General features: G+C 48.6%; 1 protein-coding gene across 1 annotated transcript in view; it reads left to right on the forward strand.

Annotated features, from left to right (window-relative positions):
* L3MBTL4 (l(3)mbt-like 4 (Drosophila)) overlaps nt 1-22,766 on the forward strand; it is a 357,691-nt gene that overhangs the window by 327,756 nt on the left and 7,169 nt on the right. The window contains 1 exon segment of the mRNA XM_012652074.1: nt 17,079-17,248. Coding sequence (XP_012507528.1) covers nt 17,079-17,248 — 170 coding nt within the window.

Below are 22,766 nucleotides of genomic sequence, written 5' to 3' on the forward strand. Positions count from 1 at the left end.
CACCAGAGTAATTCATGCGATGACTTTATGCAAGAAAGTTCATTATTTCTAACAACTTAGTGTTTCACTATTTCAATGTAATTTTGTCTAAAATATATTGTAGTGTGCATTGGCTAGGCTTTGCCTCTGCATCTAAGTAAAATACAGCTAGTGGAAAATTTTCCCCCAGGTTGTTGGTTTTTTTTTAAACAAGGAATTAAGTCCGGAAGTGCAGTGGCACACAAGCCAGCAAGCAATCTCTTGCCAGAAAAAATATTGGTGTAATAGATTTGAATGGCCTAGTTTATCAGTTCACTTTGCCAAATCCCCAAATCATACACTGGTTTAGGAATTTTTTCACAAGTTCTATTTCTCACCTTTCTACTAACCTACTTTTCGTAATTTGTTTGGTTTTACAAACTTTTACTAACAGGCAGTCTGAGTAGGAAAATAATGAGAAAGACATATCAAAAAACGTTACCTATTCTAATCCCTGCTAAAGGTGGAGCAAGGAGGTAGCTGGGACCAATGCCCGGGTGAGGTCTGGGGGTTTCACTTATCTGTGCTGCCCACGTGGGTGGATGCTGGAGACAGACTATGTGGCAAGAGCTGAAAGCCAGCTTGCACTGAGCGCGTGCCCTGGGCCGCGTGCTCCTGAGCTCCTTCCGAGGATGTTCCCACACGCCCGGGCGTGGCCCCACCGTGGGCTTGGGTGAGGGAGGGCACGGTGCAGAAGTGTGAAGAATGCTGTGAATTTGCTCAGAGGCACACTGCTTTCTACTCTTGAGATACGAACCCATTTTAGAAGGCCTCCACTCTCTCTGCTCCCCTCATTCCTCTTCTCACTTCGTAGCACCATTCTCTCCCCCAGGGAAGTCAAAAAAGACATTAAAAAAGGGGTCAGAATGGGGGCATTAGAGCCTTCCCCATCCTGAGCCTCCTGCAGTCACGGAGGCAGCTGCTCTGCAAGGCCGCTGGAGGCCCGGGCCCCCGAGGGCGACACCGGACTTGCAGGCTTCCGCGAAGCAGGCGCAGTGATGTGGCAGAGGCACGGTGGTAAACAGACCATGTGGCCCTTCCACTGACGTGGGGGCCTGCTTGCTTTTTCACTGGGAGTTACCTACTCCCTGGTCTGGAAGGGAAGGGAGAAAACAAAAAAGGGCGTAATTCCCAACATTGGCATAGCGCAGTCCCGTACAAGGGTTTTCATTCCCTTAGCAACCTTGTGTCAGTAACTCTGTTTTCCAGCAGAAAAGCTGAGGCTCTGGGAAGCCAAACATCTAGATAAAGTCTACACAGCAAAGGCACAGCAGAGTCAAACTCAGACCCCAGCCCACAGCCCAAGCCCACGCTCTTCCCACCAGGCCACTGCAAGTCACAGCAGCCACCAAAGGCACGGGACTCACTGGCACCAGTTCCAGCCAGCCAGACACTCAGGCAGTTCCCCAATGTGGGGAAGGCTCTCTGGCACAGAACGGTTGGTTTTGCTTTTAGCAGAATTTAACAGTGCCTATTTTGAAATCTTTGCTTAAGGGCACATTTTAAAATTTAGGAAGGGGAAAAAAAGAATTAACAGCCATCGGAGGCAAGGAAGGGAGATGAAACCTCCAAGCTAGAGGCTCCCAGACAGTGTTTATTAAAGGCGACCTCATCTGAAGACATTGCACACAAACACTGAAAGGTAAACTTGATAGAGATAAGAAAATAGAATGTATTAAAATATGTTAATGGGAAGAACAATGAGATGGAAGTCAGGTTCCGGTTTTGGTTCCCACCTCGTGTCATTTGCTGGTACTATGACTGCTGACAAATGATGAGGCAATTTGCGTATCAGTTTCCTCATTTGGAAATGGGGACCATGGTGATCACAAGATTGTTGGGGGACTCCAGACCACAGTATGTGAAATGTGCTTCTGAACCTCTGAGTGAAAATATTCTCCTTCCTATCTGTGCAGTGGTGCATGGTCTGAGTGGAACAGGTCAAAGGCTTGCATCTCCTCCAGCCTTTCTGGGCACCTTCTTGCTTTGTTCTCAGGTGAATCAGCTGCTCCAGCAATCCACTTTTTGTGGATTGGTTGCTGTCTTTGATCGGGCCAGTCTTCATTTCCAGACGTCAGCTGAGACTGCACTATTCCTCAGTACCCTTGGTTCCTGGTCCTAGACACACACGTTCAGAGTCACACCCACAGTGCCTCCCTCTCTAACCCTCTCCCCGAGACCCCAGCCACAAAATACAACATCCTTTGAATGGGCCTCTCCCTTGGTGTCCATTGTAGCATCCTCTCCCCGCAACCCCCACTCAGGGCTCTGATCTCGGTTCTTTGTCCTCCACCTGCACTGTGTTTCCCTGGTCTCATGTGCTGCCAAACAGCACCCCATAGATATCACACTTTAAGACTTTACCCCACCTCCCAGGTAGGTAAATAATCCCTCAGCATGTCATCTCCCTAAACCCTCATCTCCAGACCAATTTTTGCCTATCTATTGACAGCCTTCCTTTATAACTTAAATATTCTGCAGCTCTCTGATAAAGGCAGTATGACACAGTGGTCAGGAGCACAGTCCTGAAAGCCAGGCAGCCTAACTAAGAATCCCAGCTATGCCACCTCCCAGCAGATTCTTGGGCCAACTCTATTCCCTTTCTGTGCCTGGTTTTCCTCACTTAAAATGCTTAAGACAGTGCCTGGCATGTCGTGAGCACTGTGTGAGTGCTGGGCCACTTAGGACGTGGTCAGCTTGGGCAGACAAAGGGAATGAGGACTGGATTTTACTCACTGGGAACAGAACTAGCAGAGCATTTTACCCCAATATTTAATAATATATTCCTCACCTGCGGCGTTATCTTACCTCCAGGGCTATTCAGGTCAGCCTCAGCTAAGATCCATCTTCCGGTTTCCCACTGGTTCCCTAGTATCATCTTTCACATTACTGCTTCTGGTTCAATCCATTATGTACTTCTTTCCCAGCTTGTGTTTCTCCTTTGTGTCTTCCTCGTTTGCCTAGCTCTCTCATTTGAACCTGGAGTAGGTAAGAGCTTTTTACTTATATTTCAGAGCAGTTTATAAATAGGCTGCTTAGTTTCAGCGAGCAGGTACAAGTTTTCATTAAATTGTTCCTCCTTCCCGTAGTGCTGTTATCTGGAGCTCCCAGAAAGGATGGAAAAGTTGAGAATTATGTTTGCCTAGTCATTAAGAAAGCATAGTTTGAGACCCAAGCAGCAATCTTTCTTTTCCCTAGCTAGAATTGACTAATATGATTTTTGACCAATAACCTACACCTGTAAAATTTTTTCCCTCTGACAAAAATTCTCCTGAAGACACCTAGATCATTATCCATGAATCAAGAAAGCAGAAGTCCAAAAATAATTCAGAAACAAGGTTCACATTCACTCTGAATGCAAATTATTCTAGCATGTCAATTAACTTTTTCACCAAGAAATAAATGAGAACATAATAACAAGAGCTGCCTTTGATAGAATAATGTATTAAGATGGGAGAAGAGAGACTCCCTTTTCTGTTCAAAATCGGAAATGGAATTGCCTCTGAAATGTTTTAAAAGGTTTTTCTCCCCCACCCTCAGATACTCAGTTATAAGAAGAATTTCTTGCATTGTTACAGGTATATAACTAAGAATGTTTAACATTTTCTTTGGATTTACATTCATCTGTCATTATCTTTAGTTTTGAACGGCATAGTGGAAGCCACTAAGCAGAGGAAGGCATGAAAGATAAATCATTCTTCCGTGGTACACAGAAGTTGTAAGCGTGGTCGGAGGTGGGGCGTATTCTCACACAAAGTGCAGGTCGGCAGTGGGATTCATCAGCACTGTCATACTGCAGAAATGTGGCCACAGTTACGTGTCCTTGCATTCCCCAGAGACTTACACGGCTGTGTCCTAATAAGTTTACGGGGCCTTTGAAACAACTTCAGATGGTCTTGCTACTTCCAGGTTCGACTAAAATTTGCCACAATGAAGCCTCACAGTGTAATGGAGGAGTATTTAGCGTGAGGATGTCAGTCCAAAGGAAGATTGAAAGTCAGGGGCAGTTCTATTCCCTGGAGAGTCGTGGGCTACTGGGGAAGCAGGAGGGGTCACCTGGCCTTAGACACTTGCTGTTCCTTATTTATTTCAGGCACATTTTCCTTCACTGCCATTGTATCCTGTCACTGTTCAATCATGCGCTCGATGTTTTCTCTTTCAAATGATTTATCGGAAGCTCTGCAGAATGTTTCTAAATATTACCTGTTACAACCAACAGGATCTTGAGAGCATGCTGACAGCCTACCTGAGCCAGTCTTGTCAAACACTAGCTTTAGTGAAATTATTCTATTTCCTAACACTGTTTTTTCTAATCCTCACCCACTCACGTGAACACACAAATATTAGCAGCTTGCCTTTGTAGCTGGTAATGGAGAAAAGGGCTTTGTTGTGTGAAGTGTCGGTGTCACCCCCCCCCCCCCGGCTCCTCTAATTCTTCGTAGTGACTTGGTTGTGCTGTGGCTGGGGAATCCTGAGCATTCACCCCTTAAAATGGGACTGCCTTCCAGTGACACCACTTCCACAGTGTCCTCAAGTGAAAGCAGCCGGGTAGAGAAAATTACTGATTCCAAGCACAGTTATTTTCCACAGCAGCGTAAAGCAGGGTTTTGAATACAAGTATCATTTACTTAAGAAGGAGGCCGCCCATGTCATTACCAGCAAGGAGTTCCCTTCGTGCTGGAAGTGAAGGCCTGAGTGTACGACAGACTGTTTCCCTTCTGGCCTGAGCAACTTAAGGCTCCCTGAACAAGGTCTCATCAGTTTTCGTGTTACTGTGTACGTGTAGAGGCCAAAGACCCACGGAAATTGTCCTCGTTCTGCCAAGGCGATAAAGTCTTTAGCCCGTTTCCTCAGTTGTCCCCCTTGGTTGTTACTTGAACGTCTGATATGATAGGATTGAAGTAGTTACTTAGTAGTTATATTTACTAATATTGATAAAAAATATAATTTTCAAATTCTGCGTCTTTTGATATATTCACATAAATCAATTAATTCCAGGAAGAATCGTACCATCTCTTATCTGCCATGTTCCTCTCCCCCTTAGGCATGCAAGTGATCAGGGTGGCAGCTTTGATCCGATCTCCTCTACTTTTCTTAAATGGAATTGATGCTCTGGTTTCTCTTCAGAGCATATAAATCTTTCACCTTTTAAGTGGAATTGAGACAGACTGTCATTTTTGCAAGATATTATGAATCTATAAAATTAGCATCTGAAACAAATGTATATTGTAAATATTATACCATAGGCTCATAAACTTAATTCTTCTGAGCTTTAATTTATCCCGGTTTGTTTTTAAAATTGCAAAGAGCGTGTTTCCCAGTGTGTCCATTCTAAAAGCATGCGTCAACTTTGTACCGGGCATTTTTCATGATCTCTGGTAGACTTTATGAATCCCAGGTTTCTGAATGATTCTCTTTGTGGTTCTCCTAGCTCCGTGCTTCCACATGGAATTCTAATTGAAAGATGGGAATTTCATGTCACAGAGACCTTGCTTCAGACTAATTGAAAGTTCTTGGCTCACATGCTAATCTGTCCTCAGGAAACAGCCTCTGGCTATGTCCACAGCCTGGCAAGACCTGGGAAGTCAGTTCTGCAGTGCAAAGGCACCCAGCAGCTAGGGGAAGAGAAGAGATTGCTCAGGCCAGGCTATCAAGGATGGGAAAGGCAGGTGTTAGGACCCCGGCCGTGGCTCAGGCGGAGTGGGTGGACTGGGTGGGAGGAAGGCATGCAGCTGTCACTCAGGGGGAGCTGGTATCTCCCACCTTTTAAATAGGAGGTTGAAATGCAGCGTGTAGTGGCTGATCTTGTGCCTTCCTTATCCCTTTGTTCCCTAATTTGTTTTGAACTTGTGCCGGGTACTTGTTCCTGCTCTTTAAACATTCAGAATGTTTTGGTTTTGTTTTTATTTTTTTTTTCCTTTTTTCCAAAACACAAACACAAGTTGAGAACATGATAAGCTTTTTGTTCTCTTGAATGTTGATAAATTGGAAAAGATCAGAGATACTATCTGTGCATATTGGCATCAGGTGGTATTTATTTTAGAAGACAAACTAGGTGACTGAACAGAATAGCTTTTATATGGCTCAGAACTGAGTTTCTAACAAGACCTGAATCATGTAACAGAGTTTGGAGCCTTTTTGCATGGCTTTGCTCGAAGTCAATCTTCTTATAAGTTAGTGTAATTTACTGTTTCTTTTTTTCATAATTCTAATAATTTTTAAAGAAAACGCAGGAGTCTGTGAAATACTAAGAATACTAATTTCTTCTTTTATTCACATCACAAAGACTAGTAGCGTTAACTTCATTTCTCGTTTGGCCCATGTATTTTCCAATCATCACAGCCCCACCGTGTTCTCTGTAATTAGCGGAAGGTGGGACCAGGCCCAGGAGCCCAGAGGACACCAGGGGAGGGTGGCTCCTGCCAGGACCTGTGAATATACACATTTGATTGTGTGAACAGAGGGAAACCTGAAAAACAGGCAGAGGGGCAACCAGAAAGCTAAGCAGGGGAAACCTGGCTGGCCCAGACGCCAGGCTGCTTCCCCAGCAGTGCGGCCAGGGACCTCTGTCCTCCCCTCCAGCCTCCCCCGGTCTTGCCGTGCACGGCGGGAACGCAGATGAGACCAGGCAAAGGCGGCTTGAGGAGCAGCCTGTCCTGTGTGCACTGCTGCGTCTGGATTCCCTGAAAGCCAGGAAAACACTGGAAATATGCACAACTCCTGCAGGAAGAAAATAGCCCATAAGCTGCTTCTTCATGGATGTTGCCCAAAAACGATACGTAAAAAGAAGTATACAAACCAGTGTGTGTGTATATATATTTCCAACAAAAGAAAGAATCAGAAGTAAAAGTTGTGATGAACATCTAAGGGGGGGGGTGCTTGGTTTTAATTTGTGGAGGGGCAGCCTGGCTTCTGGAAGGTTCTCTCTCTCCCAGAGTGGGAGGGATGACACACGGCCTTAGGCACGAAATAGTTCCTCCCAGAACCAGGATGAGCTGTCCACAGGGCGGAGGGAGCAGTGAGCCTGTGAAAACAGGGCTCCCAAGAGAAGCCACTTGGGCCTCAGGGTGCCCCACGAGGCAGGCCGACTCCTCTAATTCTGTCTGGGAACACGTCAGCACCTCCGTGAGGGGAGCCCTTGGCACCGCCAGGGAGTGAGCATCTGTGCTGAGCTCTTTGCCAGGATAGGAGGCAGCTTTCTGTGCCAGGAACGGGGAGGGTGGGCAGCAGCCCTGTGTTCCTGGAGTGGCAGGCGTGGCCCCTTGGGGGCCGGGGTAGGGGAGCTGCTACCTTGTATCTCCTGCCAGGCAGAGCCTGGGTCTTTCCATAGCTTGAGGTGCTCCTGTGATCAGGCCTCCCTGGCTCCCAGGCAGGATCCCTGGAAGCACGTTTGTCTTGAGATAAATATGACAGTACTTCCAAGGACCTCTCTGGAGATTCAGATGCTGAGTATTGCGATGTAGAGGCTTTCCTTATTAAAGAGGAGGCAACTCTGTCTTTCCAGCATGATCGGGCCACACTCTGCCCACAAAGTGTCACTTCTGCCTCTAGCCCTCTGGCCAGGAATGTGCAGGCAGTGCCAGAGAACCCACTAGTGAAGGACTGGAGGAAAAGAATGCCCCAGTGTGGCAGACTTTAGGGCCAGCACCCCAGCTCTGCCCCGGCCTGCCGTATGACTTTGCCAAGCTACGGTGTGTCTCTGAGACCGTTGTGTTATCCATAAGAGGGGGCTAATAGTGCTGCCCCTTATGAAGTCTTGTGAAGTAAATAAAACCACGGTAAGAGGGGCCCATCAAAGGCTTGTCCCCCGGGTCCCAGCTCGCCCCAGGGGAGCAAGGCCGGCTGGTACTGGCAGAGCTCCTCTGAAGCTCAGCTCTGCCCCCCTACCCCCAGCACTGGCCCCCGTGGGTCATTCCATGTGGTCCCATTCTTGTTGTTCTCCTTCGGTGCTCCTGGGTAACAGGCACAGGGCTGCACCCTGGGCTGGCTGTGCTTCAGCAGGAGCCTGGAAGCCTTGGAGTCTCACTGGACGTCAGGAATCTCTTCCCCTGGGGGTTTCTCTGATCAGGTTGAGCCCAGGGACTCCCTGCTCAAACAGTGCACCAGAGGTTGGGAATAGGGCAGTCCAGAGAAAATGGAGGCAGAGTCCAACGTGGCAGTCACTCATGGCACAAACAGAGTGGGGCGTTCCAGGCTTTGCATCGTTCCAGAGGGATATGTTCTTCTGCCCCTTCCCAACAATTGTACCTTCCCTGTTGTTCTACAAATAGCGATTGAGAACCTGCTGTGTACCGGGTGCTATGGTGGGGGCTGGAGGCTGCAAAGACAAATAGAAAATGATATCTGCTCTCCCAGAGGTAGGTCCTGTAAAGATTTTAAGGTTTGTAACTTGTATTCATTCACTGGCCCCTCCCAACCTCTGTGTTGTTGGCACAGAGAGACCTGCTTGGGCTTTTGCACTAGTTGCACTGCACTCCCCACAGACCTGGGTGCCCATACGCCGCCCTGAGTTCAGAGGGTTTACTTCCAAATCTCTTTGCTCCTTTGAATCAGTACTCCCATCCACTGTTCGTATTCAAGTGCAGTTTAACCATTTCTCCATGTATTATACTGCTTTCCTTTGTGTCATACTCACAGATATATAAAGCGGTAGGGCCTTTCAGACTTGCGAATGCCAACCCGACACGACTCGTTCCTCCTATAGCTACACGTGGAGAGCAGGGAGGACCTTATCAGATAGGACGTCGCCTACTTTGAGAAGAGCCATTCTATTTCTCTGGTCGAGCCGATGCTAGTGTTCAGTCCATTGTGGTCTCACCTTTGCAAGTGAAGGAAGATGGTCTTGCAGAGGATACAGAAACACATGCTGGGTGATTGGGTTGTAGTATTCAGTCAACAGAAGTTAATTAATGATGTCTCAAGCTGTGGGCAACAGATATTAAACTAAAAGATCATGCTGTAGCCATCAAAAAATATGCTGCACTGAAGTCTTTTATTGGATGACTAACATATCAAAAGTTAATATGGATTTTTCTGCATTTTTGTTACAGCGAAACCAGGGAATATCTGCTCCTTGAGTATCAAACTGAGGAGTAAGATTTCATATGACAAACAGTCCCAGCCTTTTTTTAATGAGTGTATTTGGCAAGTAAGGGACCAGAGGATGGAAGCTCGCCGTTTTCCCTGGCACAGAGTAAGCCAGCATTTGCGGCTGCGTCCTTTGTCTCTGCAGTAGGACACTCAGATGGCCCCACAGTCACATCAGGCATCTAAGCACCTGTGCTGTGCTGCACCGTGTGTCAGATGTGCGCCCCACCGTGGGACTCCGGGGTGAATTGGAAATGACTGCCCTTGAATTCATGCTCCGCCAATAGAGACTGAAAAAGTAGGCAGTTTTAATAAAGGGTAGCAAGTGGCAGGGGTCCTGCAGGGCAGCCCTGAGAGGCGCGGCTGCCCGCCTGCCCGGCTGAGGGAGGCCTGGCGGGGGCGGCGTTGCTCCAGCCAGAGCGTGCTGGACAGGCCTCTGCACCTGGACCCCGAACCTGGGGTCTAGGGAACCCTAGGGATAGAACTCCTGGGATTGGTGGCCCCTTAAAAGAGTGTTTGCTGAAATGGGATCAAAAGAAGGAACTAAAACCCTGCCCCCAAGAATAAAAGCTGAAGGCTAGACCCCTTCATAGAGTGCTCTCGGAAGTGCATTGTTTGCCACCGCCCTGCTTATCAGGTGACTTATTCCATCAGGATTCTGTTGTGTTTGGCAGTGGGCCCTTGCAGGGAGCCTGTGGGAGGCAGCAAGGCACGGGGAGCCGGGAAGACAGCGGGGAGCACCCAACGAGAGGAGGGCAGCGGCTCTGGGGGAGAGAGGAAGCAGGCTGGGCTCCCGGGCGGGCTGGGGGAGAGACAGAGTGTGCGGGGCAGAGATAGAAAACCCCGGGCCTAGCGGGGGGTTGGATTCAGCTGGGGACCTGCTGACTGAACTGTGACCGCAGTGTTCACTTCTCTCTGAGTGAGGGAGGGTGGTGGCAGTGGAAAGTCGCCTGGTTGAGAGCAGAGCTGCACAGCCCGACAGCCGGAGCCCCAGAGGAACTGGCTGTTCCACGGAGACTGAAGAGGATGCTTGGACAACGGCCGCCGGGAGTCTGGAGACCCCAAAGCTGTCGCTCCCTAACTCGCCCTGCCGGTACCCCAGCCCCAGAAGGAGAGAGCAGCTGGGTTTGCACAGATTCCTTCGGCACTGAGTGATTTGGGGGTGGGCAGTGACACTTGTAGAGAAAGTAGCCCTAAGTCTGAATGGTTTCAAACCTAGTTTTGAAAGTCATTCTTTGGGCAAAGTCCCTGTTCTCTGGCACGCATCCCCTCGTTGAGTCGCTTATTCGCCCAGTCCACACTTACTGAGCGTGGGCTGCGAGCCCACGAGAGCACGGCTCGGAGTCTCACGGCGAGAGAGCTGCGGAGCCAGCACAAGCACTCGGGCCATCTGTCCCCAGACAGACTTCTCTGCTCCTCTGGGCCTCCGTGACCTCAGGTCTTCATGTCTTCTGCCCTTCTTGGGGCTGCTGGTGCGGGGTGGAATACAGGCCGCCTCGGGCCCCATTCTCATTACCTCGTAAGAGCCTTGTTCATCGGATCCGGCCACCCAGCCTCGCCCTACCCAGGGCAGGTCTCGAGAGAGGCCATGGGCCCCGCAGTCTTCTGGGCCTGCGCTGTCCAGTAGGAACAGAACACTAGCCACAGAGGGAGTTTGGGGTGTTCTAGTAGCCATTTCAAATAAGAAGAAGAAACAAGTAAAATTAATTTTAATTACATGTTTTATTTAACTCAGTAGATCGAAAATATTATTATTATTTTTTTTTTTTATTTCAACATATTATGGGGGTACAGATGTTTAGGTTACGTATGTTGCGCTTGCCCGCCCTCCCCCCCTAAGTCTGAGTTTCAAATATGTCCATCCTTCGGGTGGTGCGCATTGCACTCTTTGTGTATGCAAATACCCGTCCCCTCCTCCTTTGACATGTAAATCAAGATTCACATAATTATTAAGGGGATATTTTACATTCTTTTTTTGGTACTAGGTCATCAAAATCCAGGACATGTTACAGCACATATGTACGGCACATATGCACTCTTGGGGTGCTCTGTAGCCACACGTGGCCGGTGGCAGCCATTACCGGGCAGTGTGTAGACCTGGGGCATGCAGAGTGCCTCACTCAGCTTCTGATCCTCTTGACAGCCCAGTGGGCTGTCGTCTCCCACTTCTATGTAAAACCAATTAAGAGACAGCTGGTGATGAGGGAAGACCAGTAGCTACAACGAGAAAGCACTCTGCAATATCAGTGTATGGATTATACACAGTAAGGGTGTGAGGAAATGCAAGACAGTACAGCAGACAGGCCATGCCACCTGCGTGCGGAGCAGCACCGTTCAGCACGTAAGACAGAATATGTGCTGAGTGCCTGCCATCAGCGACATGACCGTTTCTGATGAGCTCACCTTCCCACACAGGCGTGGACGATTGTCTTGCCGATCGTGGTTGGGCTTCTCTTGTTCTGTTTTTTCATTGTTGTTTTGGGGAGCAGAGGACTTAAAGAAATGGAACTGAACAGGGACTCTGTGAACTCAAAAGTATCCAAACCAGAAAAGACGTAGCACAGAAGCCATAGCTCTAAGCGTATTAAGTACACAGACCCTGCAAACAGGTGACTGTGAGAAGAAAACAGCATCACAAGTGAGAAGCCAGCTCTGAACGCTTCCCTGCTTCTCCAGCAGAAGTCACAACGGGGGCCCAGTGCCTGGAACAGAGTCACTTCTCCGTCATTGATGGAATCCAGTCAGTCGGTGACTGTCACAGATTATACAGTGGGTGAGAAAGTCACACAGTTGGGTTCCAGGACCAATTGCAATTTCATTTTCTTTCCTCCCTTTTGGAGTGGGGAACACAGCAGAAGTGCTACCCTTTCATTGAAGAGAAGGTTTCGTGTGGAATGGGTCTCTGTTTTTAGTGGGATTAAAAATAACTCCAGGGCCAGTCAGGCAGACTCCGGTTTACCATTTATGACTCACTTGCTTCGGTTTTGTTGTGTGAGGTTTTTCTGAAGAAACAGCCACATTTTGAAAGAACATTTTCCAGAAAGGATTTTCTTTTACTTTTGTTGGGGTAGAGCAGAAGTGGGAAGGGTGAGCAAGAGGGCAGAGAAGAAATCAGGAACCTCCCTTCATGCTATTTTCAGAGGAATTAAAATCCTTTAGTCTCTAAATGCTTTTCTTTTTAAATCTGTGGAAGTGGGAAGGAGACGGTGCTATACGTCCCATCACGAGTCTGTGGTCATTTCACTGGGAGGCAGCCCCTGGTGACATGCCGTCCAAACCGTATTGGCCGGGCTGTCTCTGGCACTCTTGAGAAGGTTGGGCTTCTCAAGATTTGAAGCACCTTGAATGACATCATTAAATACTTCATTATATTTTTCTTAAGGGCCATAAAACTCCAAAGAAATATCCACTGCAAGAGAAATGGTAGCAAAATAATTCTTCCATCCAAACTAGTCCACAAATGGCAAATCACTGAGGTGGCAAGTATTATGTACTCTACTATTTTCCGGAAGGAGAAGGCATCTGAAATGCAGGGATAGCTTTATTTATTGCCACAGTGGTGTCAGAGGCAAAGCCAGGATTACATATGCATTTCATTTTCTGGTGCAAAGGACATTTTAATTAATTAAAATGTCAAAACCTCCAGTAGGAGGACTGATTTTGCAGGCTGAATTTTCTTGGCCGACTTTTGGGGTAAGCTAGGTAGGAGTCATAACTGCAGTGAGGCAGTGTAGCTGGGACGTGTCCCATGTCCCTCAGCTGTGTTAGGTGGAAGTAGGGCTATGATGCCAGCCCTAGTGGATGAGGTACACAGGTGACCCTTGCGCCCTCTGCTCATAGCAAACATCCTTTTCTAATCTGGAAGGCAGATTAGAAAAGTGCCCCAACATGCCCCAAGATAGAATAATATGATCCCTGCTCTGACGAAAATGGTTTCTGAGGACAGTATACACCTTCATCATCAGCTTATGCTCTTTAATTTATTAACACTATTGAGTGAGTATCTGATACAACATAAACTTCACTGGGCTTAGTAAAAAGTTAAAATCAGCGTGTTCCAAAGAGTGTAATACGCACCACCCGAAGGATGGATATATTTGAAACTCAGACTTAGGGTGGGGGGGCAAGGACAACATACGTAACCTAAACATTTGTACCCCCGTAATATGCTGAAATTAAAAAAAAAATCAGTGTGTTCACATCTTATAAAAATTTATGCAAATTTTTAAGTGGATATTTTCAAAAGTCTAATTTTATGCACAGAATTCAAAATAATGCAAATCATCCCAAATTTTAGAAATCTGTCAAGAGTCACATAATTTCCAAGTTGGCAGGCCAAGCGCGTGTTAGCATCTGACGTGGTTGCCACACTTGAGCACCGGTTTCCCTGGGAAGCAGATGTCCACTCTGCATGGGCAGGATTCCTTGCTCATTTCCTTCCACTAGGACTTCTGCAAATGACTTCAGTGACCACTGCACTGTCAGTCCAGGACACCTGGGTGGGAAATCTGAACAGGGCCCTGAAGATCATGAATCTCAGTCTGGATTTCAGCTTTGGTAGGTTTTAGGCACATCTAGCCACACTGGCTTTGGAAATTTTAAATGTCCCCACATTCGCTATTGTTACAACTTAAAATACCTTTGTATCTTGTCTCAGTCATGTAATATCTGACATGTATTGAACAGTTCTTACGTACCAGGAGGTGTCCTAATCACAACTCAATGAGGTGTGAGTACTAGTATTCAATATTACCCCAGCATAGAGATGAAAAACCTTGATGCACAGAAGTTAAATATCTCATCCCAATCAGTCAGCTGCTATGTGGGGGTCCCATGCCACAGTGCCTCTGACGCAAGCTCATCCAAGCATTTTTTCAGCTAGACCTGAATATCCCACCCCAAAATTATCAGCTGTGGAAGAAACTACACCTGGTAAAGGGTACAGAGAAGGCAAAACAGCCACATGAAACACTCCCCAGAGTGCATTCCTTCTCTGTTGTTCCTATTGGAAAATCAGTCTTGCATTGTGTTCATTTAGAATTATGAAACTTCCCTTTACAAAACATCGATCCTGACCTCAAGAAGTTTGTAGATCGAGTTTAGCGTCGTCCTGCCACTGAGCTCTTTACACACGTTCTCCTTCTCCCCTGCACCAGCCTGCACAGCAGACATAGTCGGTCCCAGGCTGTGTCTCAGGGTTACTAAAAACTTTCTACTCAGGACTCCCTCCCTAACGGAACACATGCCTTTTTGAGTTGTAAAATACTCATCTTTCAAAGTTTCCGTCTCATGATGTACAGTTGATACAATAAAACTGATAACAGTAAAGAAAAATGTTATCTGTATTCAGATAACTGTTTCTAGCAAGCCTTCCCCAGAACTTGAGATTGCAGGTAAACAGACATGAGCCCGTATACCCAGTGGAAACTCTGAACCCCAGGTAGGGGATCTACAGCCCAGCAAGTATGAATAGTTGCAGCTCTTTCCCCACCTCCCATGGGAGGACTCCCTTTAGCATAGAGAGCACATTCCATACAGCTCTCACGGGCTCCCTAATTAAGTTGTGGTCAGGCTTCAAGAAATCTAGATGTCACTTGCCCTCAAACAAATAGTTTGATTTAATAGGGACCCAGTTAACCATATTCTAAAGCCACAGACAACATAAAACCAGCCTGAGTTCAAACGCGCAACATAAAGCTAGAGCTCCATTGCTTTCGTTGTGACCTAAAGACCATCGAAAGCCCCATCTGCCATCTTCCAGACTCAGAACCATCCCGGACGGTGATAAGCAGTGGCTGGGCGAATCCCAGGACTGTGCGGGTGCTGGCAGCCACACATTAGGTGTCTCCCCAAGAGTATTCCCCAGCGCCTAAGGCAGAAAATTTACTTCCAGAATTATTGTGTGGAAAATTTTCTTGGTTAGGAGCCACAAGTTTATTTTTACATTTTTAATACCTCCAGCCTTTATTTGTGAATCACAAGAATCTGATCACCATCGCCTGCCATCTTTGTACTTCCAAACTGTAAGATTCATTAATTAGGTCTTTTCAGAGTCCTATATATTTTGAAAACTACTTGATTAATTTACTCCGGGCATGAGTTTGAGATACATGTATGTTGGGTGTTTTTAAGTTCATGCTATTTCAGCAAAACAATCGATGGAGTGACGCAGTAATTCTTTTCCAGAATAAAGCTAGGCTTTGGCTCAGGTCTTAATCCCTAAGAGTACATGGCTTTAACTCTTGGTTTCCCAGGAAAGCCCTCGGTTTTTTCTGCATCTCTAACTGCAGACTGGCCCTGTGACGCTTCCACCCTGGGTTTCAAGGGCTTATTTTGTACATGCTCCTTGTCCAACCTGACGACTTCATTAAAGAGCATTCACATTTGTCAACATACTGGCTTTTCAAAGACGATGTGAAGTTTCCTTTCAGAACCTGAAGCCTTATATACCGTTGGCTGAACTACACAGAGAGAGATAACCTATTTACATACTAAAAAGGTCAGTGTTGGACAGTCAGCAGTTAGAGATGAATTTGCTGCTGCTTGCAACTGGAGCGTAAGAATTGGGGAGAAGCTGGCAATTTTGCTGTCTCTTTATCTGTGTAGACAGCAAGCATTGGTAAATATGAAGATGTCTGTTCCGATCCACCAGAGTGGTGTTGCAGAGAAGCCGGGTGATGGACAAGCTCACTCATAGTTTAGAACCACAGGTATGTGGCTACATGATGACCAAGGTCAGCCTCACCTACCTAAAACCGTAGTTAATCTGAGGTGGAAATATTTGCATAATACCTTTTCAGACTCTGTTAGTAAAATACAAATCCTCATAAATTATGTGGCTACTGCTTACTTAACCTTCCATTTGCATTACAAAAGGTAGACTTAGGGGGCTTAAAACATTTTCTTTTGTGATCTTTTCGAAATCTCTTTAAATGTTAGCAGTTTTATTTTGCTAACATGTGTTGAAAGTATCTTAAAAGGTGTTATTATAAGGGCATTGTTTTTCTCTGAAATCTCTATAATGTTTTTGCTCTTCATCCATTTGTAGATTTAAAGCAAAATAATTAGGGAGTTGAGATCATGCCTCCATTTTAAATGTCGGGATATAACATAAGAGTAAAGTCACACCTGAAGGTAGAAAACTAGCACAGAAGACTGGCTAAGTACAAGGCTGAAGTGCACTGAGATCCGAGTGAAGTCTGACTCCTTGGTTATAGCAGCCAGTCTTGAGCAAACAAACAGCCATTGTCCTCTGTGCCTTAAAACCACGGTACCTTGAGAGTTTCTGCTCAGAAAAGACGGCTCCCCATTTGAGACTGCCTATGTCAGGGAGGTCATGTCTCAGCCACGGCTGCTTTCCGGAAGTCCCTGGTGGCCACACGGTTTCACCCCAGGTGAGGTCCTGGTGCATTGCTGGGCGTCTGCAGCAGTAGCTGATGGCAACCATGTTCTCATGGGGACCCTGTGCTGCGTTACATGTTCCGTGTCACCCAGGGGATTTATGAAGCCAGATGTGGACCTGGGCCCATTCTGTCTTTAGAGATGTATGAGGCGGCTTCCAGGGAGAAATTGTTCTTTGTATGCATGCACATCCCAGATGGTTCAGTGTGCCAGTCTCCTTAACAGGCACATTCTGCACGATTCTTTGATTCCTGTGACTCCTGTTTTAAGGAGAGAGAAGCCAGTGGCACTGACAAGCTAGCCCTTCGCTGGCCATCATAGAGGTTATTTGAACTTGGTTGGCACCCAGCCACAGTCTTCTGAGCCAGGGTGGCATCTGTCTTATGACCACTGTCCTAAAACAGACCGGCGGCGTAGGCTGTGCCTGGGGACTCCTGGCGATGATCCTGTAGGACCAGGAGACACGGGCTCTGACTGTGCCGCACTTCACCTGCCCCGGCGGCGGCCTCTGTCATGCAGCGGTGGATGCTCGCTCGCCCCCAGCCTGAGCCTCACTCCCGCCTCTCTTGCAGAGTACTCGGCTGGGCAGACGCAGCAGGCGCTTCACCAGTCGGTCTTCATGTCAGCCGTGTCCGCCCGCCCTTTCCGGGACCTTCCCCTCGGCAGGGAGCAGCACTGCAAGCTGCTGCCAGGTGTGGCTGACATCCAGGCGAGCCAGGTGGCCCGGTGGACGGTGGATGAGGTGAGCGGGGCTGCAGGGGCCCTGGGCTGGGACCCGCCCTGCTGCTGAGATAGAGCAGCAGGTGCTGATCTACCTTGGCCTGCGGTGGAGGTTCTCTAAGGCCTGGGAGAGCGCTCTTTTCCTCTTAGGCTTTGCATCCACTATGTAAAGTTTAAATCCAAACTGGAGGGAGAAGCCAGACATGATTTTGAGGAAATGAGGAAAGCCCATCACCTGCCCAGCAGGTTTTGCACCTCCTCTCCCCAGCCGTATTCCAGCAATGGCCTGTGCCCCACGGCTGGCCATCCGCCCCAGGCTAACTTAAGCAGAGGGGCTTTAACCCTCCCATTCACATCACAGGTTTAATTTGGGGCAGCGCGAATGTGTAAGCATCTCAGGCCTGCGTCCGCACGGCGTCTTCACTGCGCCAGTTGCCCTGCAGTGCCCGGTGGGATCCCTGTGTCCTCACTGCAGAGCAGGTCCCAAGATGATCAGGTCAATCTTAGGTTTATTTATAAAGTATTAATATCTTTGGTCTCAACATTGTGTAAGAAGCTCTTCAGAGGGAAAAAGTTGCATCCAATTTTAATGTAAACATGCCTTCCAGTATTGGTTTTTAATAAGGATCAGTTAAGCCCCATTGCTTAGTATAAAGCTGTAGAAATTCTTCATATTTAAAGCAGTTTTCTTTTAAGGAATACACGTTTAACTGAAATTTCTTTTGCTAAAGGTATTGTTTTCACTAGTCAGTCCTTAGATAAATTGTTTTCTAAATGAAGGAAAAACTCTGGGTCACTGTGAGGACAAGATTAGAGCTAGAGCTGGAGTTAAATTAGTCACAAAATGTTCATAGAGCACTTGCTGCAATCAACTTAACTTAATCTTGGTTTAAGCCTCCCTTGCCAGCTTTGGGCCAAGGAACAGCAGGTGGGGCTGAAGCCTGGCAGAAATCAGAGGCGTGGAGCTGGCCCCGTCTGCCTGCCCTCCCCGCGGCACCTCCCATGGTCTGTGGGCAAATTCGCCTGCGCCCAGCCCGGCTGGAGCAGAGCAGACCACGCTGTTCCCCCGGCCTGTCCCGCCGCTCCTTCCCAAGGCCCACGTGGTCCTGGCAGTGGAGCGCTGACCTCACGTGCCGGGCGCGGCCGAGTGTCGGGGCAGCGACTAGAATGTGATCCTGCTCCCCTCACAGTACCCAGACTTCCCTCCTTTATGAATTTTCACACGTTTGCAGAGTGTGCCTCCGCCTCATGACCACGCGGCTGAGTTAAAAGCTATCGTGTCGCTTTTGCCCTTGAAAAACACTGCACAAAACGGGGTTCGACTGCAAACTGAATGGCAAGTCACTCGTTGTTCACTCCCAAGCCACTCATTGGAAGTGCCACGTGTTCTGAAGGAAGACCGAGAGCGGTCCTCTGCTCTCCTTGTCGCTGGGCTTCGGGCCCCTCATGCCATCACTGTCCTGCACAGAAGGATGTCACCGTGGATGGGCTGGAAGAGACAACGCTAAGGCCCTCTGCTGCCTGCGTGTGCAGAGTGATTGAGTCTGGATAATGAGGGGAGGTGGTGGAGAAGGGTGAATTCTGGGCGTGTCTCTGCCCAACTTAAAACCATCCCCCTGGCATCCACGGCATGCCCTGAAGACCTGCACGTGTAGTCCTGCCACTAGTCTGCAGAGCCTGCATGTTGTCCTCATGTTCACACGGTTCCACCACTGCCTGCAGTACCCTCTCCCACTCTGCCTGCTGCCACCACCTGCCCGTGGCCTATACTCACCTCCACCCCCTGCAGGAGGCTCCAGTCTGGGCCAGAGGTGACCTGTCCCAGCTCCTGCGCTCCCCTGCCTGACCCTCACTGGGCGAGGAGAGACCTCACGTCACTCCTTTGGTTTGGCTCTTGAGAACCTCTCACTATACCTGGCACTTGTTAGACACCCAGTAAATGTTCATTGAATGAATGTTGAATGACAAGGGAATCAATTCTGAGCTGAATTTTGAAACAAAGTGGAACGTGTCTAAGCAGAGAAGAGGCATCATTCCAGTTGAAAGGAAGCAGAGGAAGGTGCATGGAAGTGAGTATGACAGACCCCAGGATGGCAGATACACAGTGTGCCCTTTGCTGGCATTGATAGCGATAATGAACTTATTGATATAATGATAGGCAAAAACTCTTATTTTGCCCATCTTACAGATGAGGAAATTGAGGTGCCCAGAGACTAACTGACTCACTGAAGGCTTCACAGCCTGGAGCTGACTTCGTGCCCACTGTGCTCACTGTGGACCTGGGCACAGAGGAAGGTGACCTGGGGGAGAGAAGATGGGCCCGGTGTGAACAGCCCGAGAGGTCAGGGGAGCATGTGCGTGGCATGCGGTCAGCCAGACAGAGCCATTGTAGGTCGTTATGCAGAAGGCCGCTTTGTGAAGATGGAGTCGCAGGGAGGTGAGAATGGCAGAGATCTGCGAAGGAGTGGAGTGAGAAGCCGCCGAGGAGAGGCTGATGCCCAGGGAGTGGCGCGTGCCGCCGGTGTGGAACCATCCAGGGCCGGCCCGGGTGCTGCCGTGAGAAGAACCTGGACTCCGCAACCACTTTAAAGTCTAAAGCAATGGCACAGGGAAGTAGGTTAGGTGTAGAAGACAAAAACGTGAAATGAGCCAAATGTGATTCCATTTATAGTCTCGACACTGCACAGTTTAGTATGTAATTCGGGTAATGATGAGTGAGAGCGGCAAGGTCACCTGAAAGGATGGGAGAGTAGCGACGCCATCAGGAGTGAACGCTGGGGGAAGGATCCAGCTGGGGGCAGGCAGATGCCATGGTGACTTCGTTACTGGACATGCAGAGTTAGCGGACCCTGAGAATCGCAGCAGCGGATCTAGAGAGGTCCCAGTGGAGAGAAACGCAAGACAGGTGCCCTTGAAGGGCAGGCAGAGGGCGCCGGGGGGGCGTTCCCCCAGGGTGACAGTGCCCAGAGACAGCCGCCGAGGACTGGGGTCGGGTCGGCAGAGCGCCCGTCAGAAAGGGCGGGGAAAGGACTGTAAAGGGGCAAGCTCGGGAGGAGCTGGGGGGGGGGGTCCCTGCGAGGCAAGTGTCAAGAGGAGCTGCATCATGCCTGTGCCATGCAGCCGGGCAGACCTCAGCGTCAGGTCAGAGGCTCCTGCTGGGGCCGTGGTGTTGGGCTTTAGATTTGGGAAAGAATGTGTACAATATGTGCACTTTCTAATAGAGGAGCTCTCATTCCCTTGTCAGGAGACCATCGTGCAGAAAGAACAGGAGCCACTGTTAGGGACATTGAGCAGTGAGCAGCAAATGGGGGTGGGGAGCTCTATCTGACAAGTTGCAAGTCTGGCATTTAACAAAAGCAAAAGCAAGAGATTGGAAGCCCATTCAAGGGAAGTAGCTGATCCAAGTGAAAGTCCCATTAGGATGGGGAAGGTCTCCAAAGGAAGACTCAGAGAGGAAGACTGTTAGGAAGATCCCAGTTCCTAAGCTCTCTGTTGTGGGTACATGTGGAGTCTCAGCCTTTTGTTGCTAGAAGAGGCCTTAGAGCTTTTACAGATTAAAAAAACCAGCTGTCAGAGAGGCTAAGTGCCTTGCATAAAGTGCTCCCGCTCTCGGGGCTTCGTGATGCTTCCGTAACCATGACTTCCATCAGGGATGCGTTCCAGAGAGAACAGCGTTCATTATTCCCTAATGCTGAATACGTCTTAGTCCGGACATCTCCCTACCTCGATGCCTTTGAGGACAAGGACCACATCCTAAATGTCTTCTGTACCCGCATGCACTACAGCACATATCCCAGCACCAAAGTAGGTTCTTAAGAATAATCTTTGATGGGCTGAAAATGCAGGCTTTGTGATCGTTCCATTTGTATCTTTGAAATAAGGGCGCTCTCCAAAGGGAGTCCACTTAGGAGGCACCCAGCGAGTACAGCCGACAGCAGAGTGTGAGGCTGTTTGCAGCCGCCCCAGCGAAAATGGGGAGCAGGAGAGTGATGATTGGAACAGGCAGTTCCTGGCTGAGTGGGATCGGTGGGGGCGGGGTGCCTTTGTGCTTACTTAGCCCTGGCTGCGTTGCAGAGGAACCCCTGCGGCCAGGGGCAGGGCTGAAATGCTGAAATGCACTGGGGCATCCTTGTGTTGAGTGCCATTCAGCGAGACTTAGCATGGGGTGTCTGTGGCAGAAAAGGTAGCGAAAGAACATTCCCTTTGTCGGCCTCTCTGGCCTGGGAGGAAGACCTCTGCTCTGCATTACGCTACCTGTGAAGAGAAGCCAGCACAGGGCCTTTGTGACACTCCCCAGAGCTGGGAGCTGCTTTTAGCTCCTTTGTTCCTGTGGCTGTTTCCACTAGAGCAGTGTTTTTCAAAGCGCAGATAGGCCGTGAGGTCAACTAGTGGTTATGAAGTGAAGGCAGGAATAGGTGAGAGTCCACAGCATGTCACAAAGGTTATTGCTTTGTGACACTTGGCTTAGAGGTGTGTGTGGGTGTGTGCACACACTAAGTCACAGGCAGCATAAAGTGTCTTTCTTACTCTGGGTTGTGAAAATACCATGTACAAGTGTATAATAAGCTTTTAAGAGTAGGGACTAAAATATTTTTATTTCTTTTTACGCCTTTATAGCAAAGCATCTTGTGCAGGGTAGGTGTTTGACAAACGTTTGACTGAGTGAGTGAGTGAATGGTCAGGTAGACTTACGTGCTCTGTTCCTGCTGGATGGGGGTCCAGGCACATGTGGCGGGCAGGGTGTGATACATCGTCCTGTCCGCACATTTGCCACCACGGGTGTACCTCAGTTATGCTTGGTGCCCATATGAGTACTTTTATTTCTTATATTCAAAAATGCTTCTTAAAACACCACATATAAATTGCCCTCGCCTCCACCAAGTGCTCCCTAAATGTTCATTAACTTTAAAAGATGGCAGTCACTGTAAAAGTAGTCTTTACACAGGAGGGAGTGTTTTGAAAAATTCAGGGTACTGCCAGCTAGGCCTAGCGGCCTTATACAATTGGGCCTTTTGTAAAAGGGCAAATAAACTCTGCTGTTAAAAAACGAGACCGGGCTGGAAACATGGTCCCTAGCGGACTGTTAGCTGGTACAGTGAGGCACACATCTACTGGCTCAGCAAGATGGGGCCACCGCCATTTGGAGAGATTTAAGGCAGCACAGCCCGTGGAAGAACATGAGCCTGCTGGGCCCAGGGAGGATGCCAGGAAAAGTAGGTCGTGGGGGAAGCGAGTCCGGTGAAGGGATGGGCTCATCTGCGAGCCGGGTGGTGTCATCCTTCTTAGTCTTCCCAAACTGCTGTCTCATACCTAGAATTAACTTACTCAGTGTCCTTCCAAAGCAAAGCAGGGATTTTAGCTGCAGGACACCGAGCTCCTGAGGATGCGGAGAAGGCCTGCGTGTCACAGCACCACGTGGGGCGCTTCCCAGAGCCAAGGCCAAGGGGAAGCACCCGTGTGGCAGCCCCCAGGCCACTTGGCTTCTCTGGGCCAAGGCCAAGGCCTGTGCCAGCTGCTGGGCTCCAGCAGGGTGATGGTTA

Source organism: Propithecus coquereli, unplaced genomic scaffold (genome assembly GCF_000956105.1).
Source record: "Propithecus coquereli isolate 6110/MARCELLA unplaced genomic scaffold, Pcoq_1.0 Scaffold38, whole genome shotgun sequence".
NCBI classification, from domain to species: domain Eukaryota; kingdom Metazoa; phylum Chordata; class Mammalia; order Primates; family Indriidae; genus Propithecus; species Propithecus coquereli.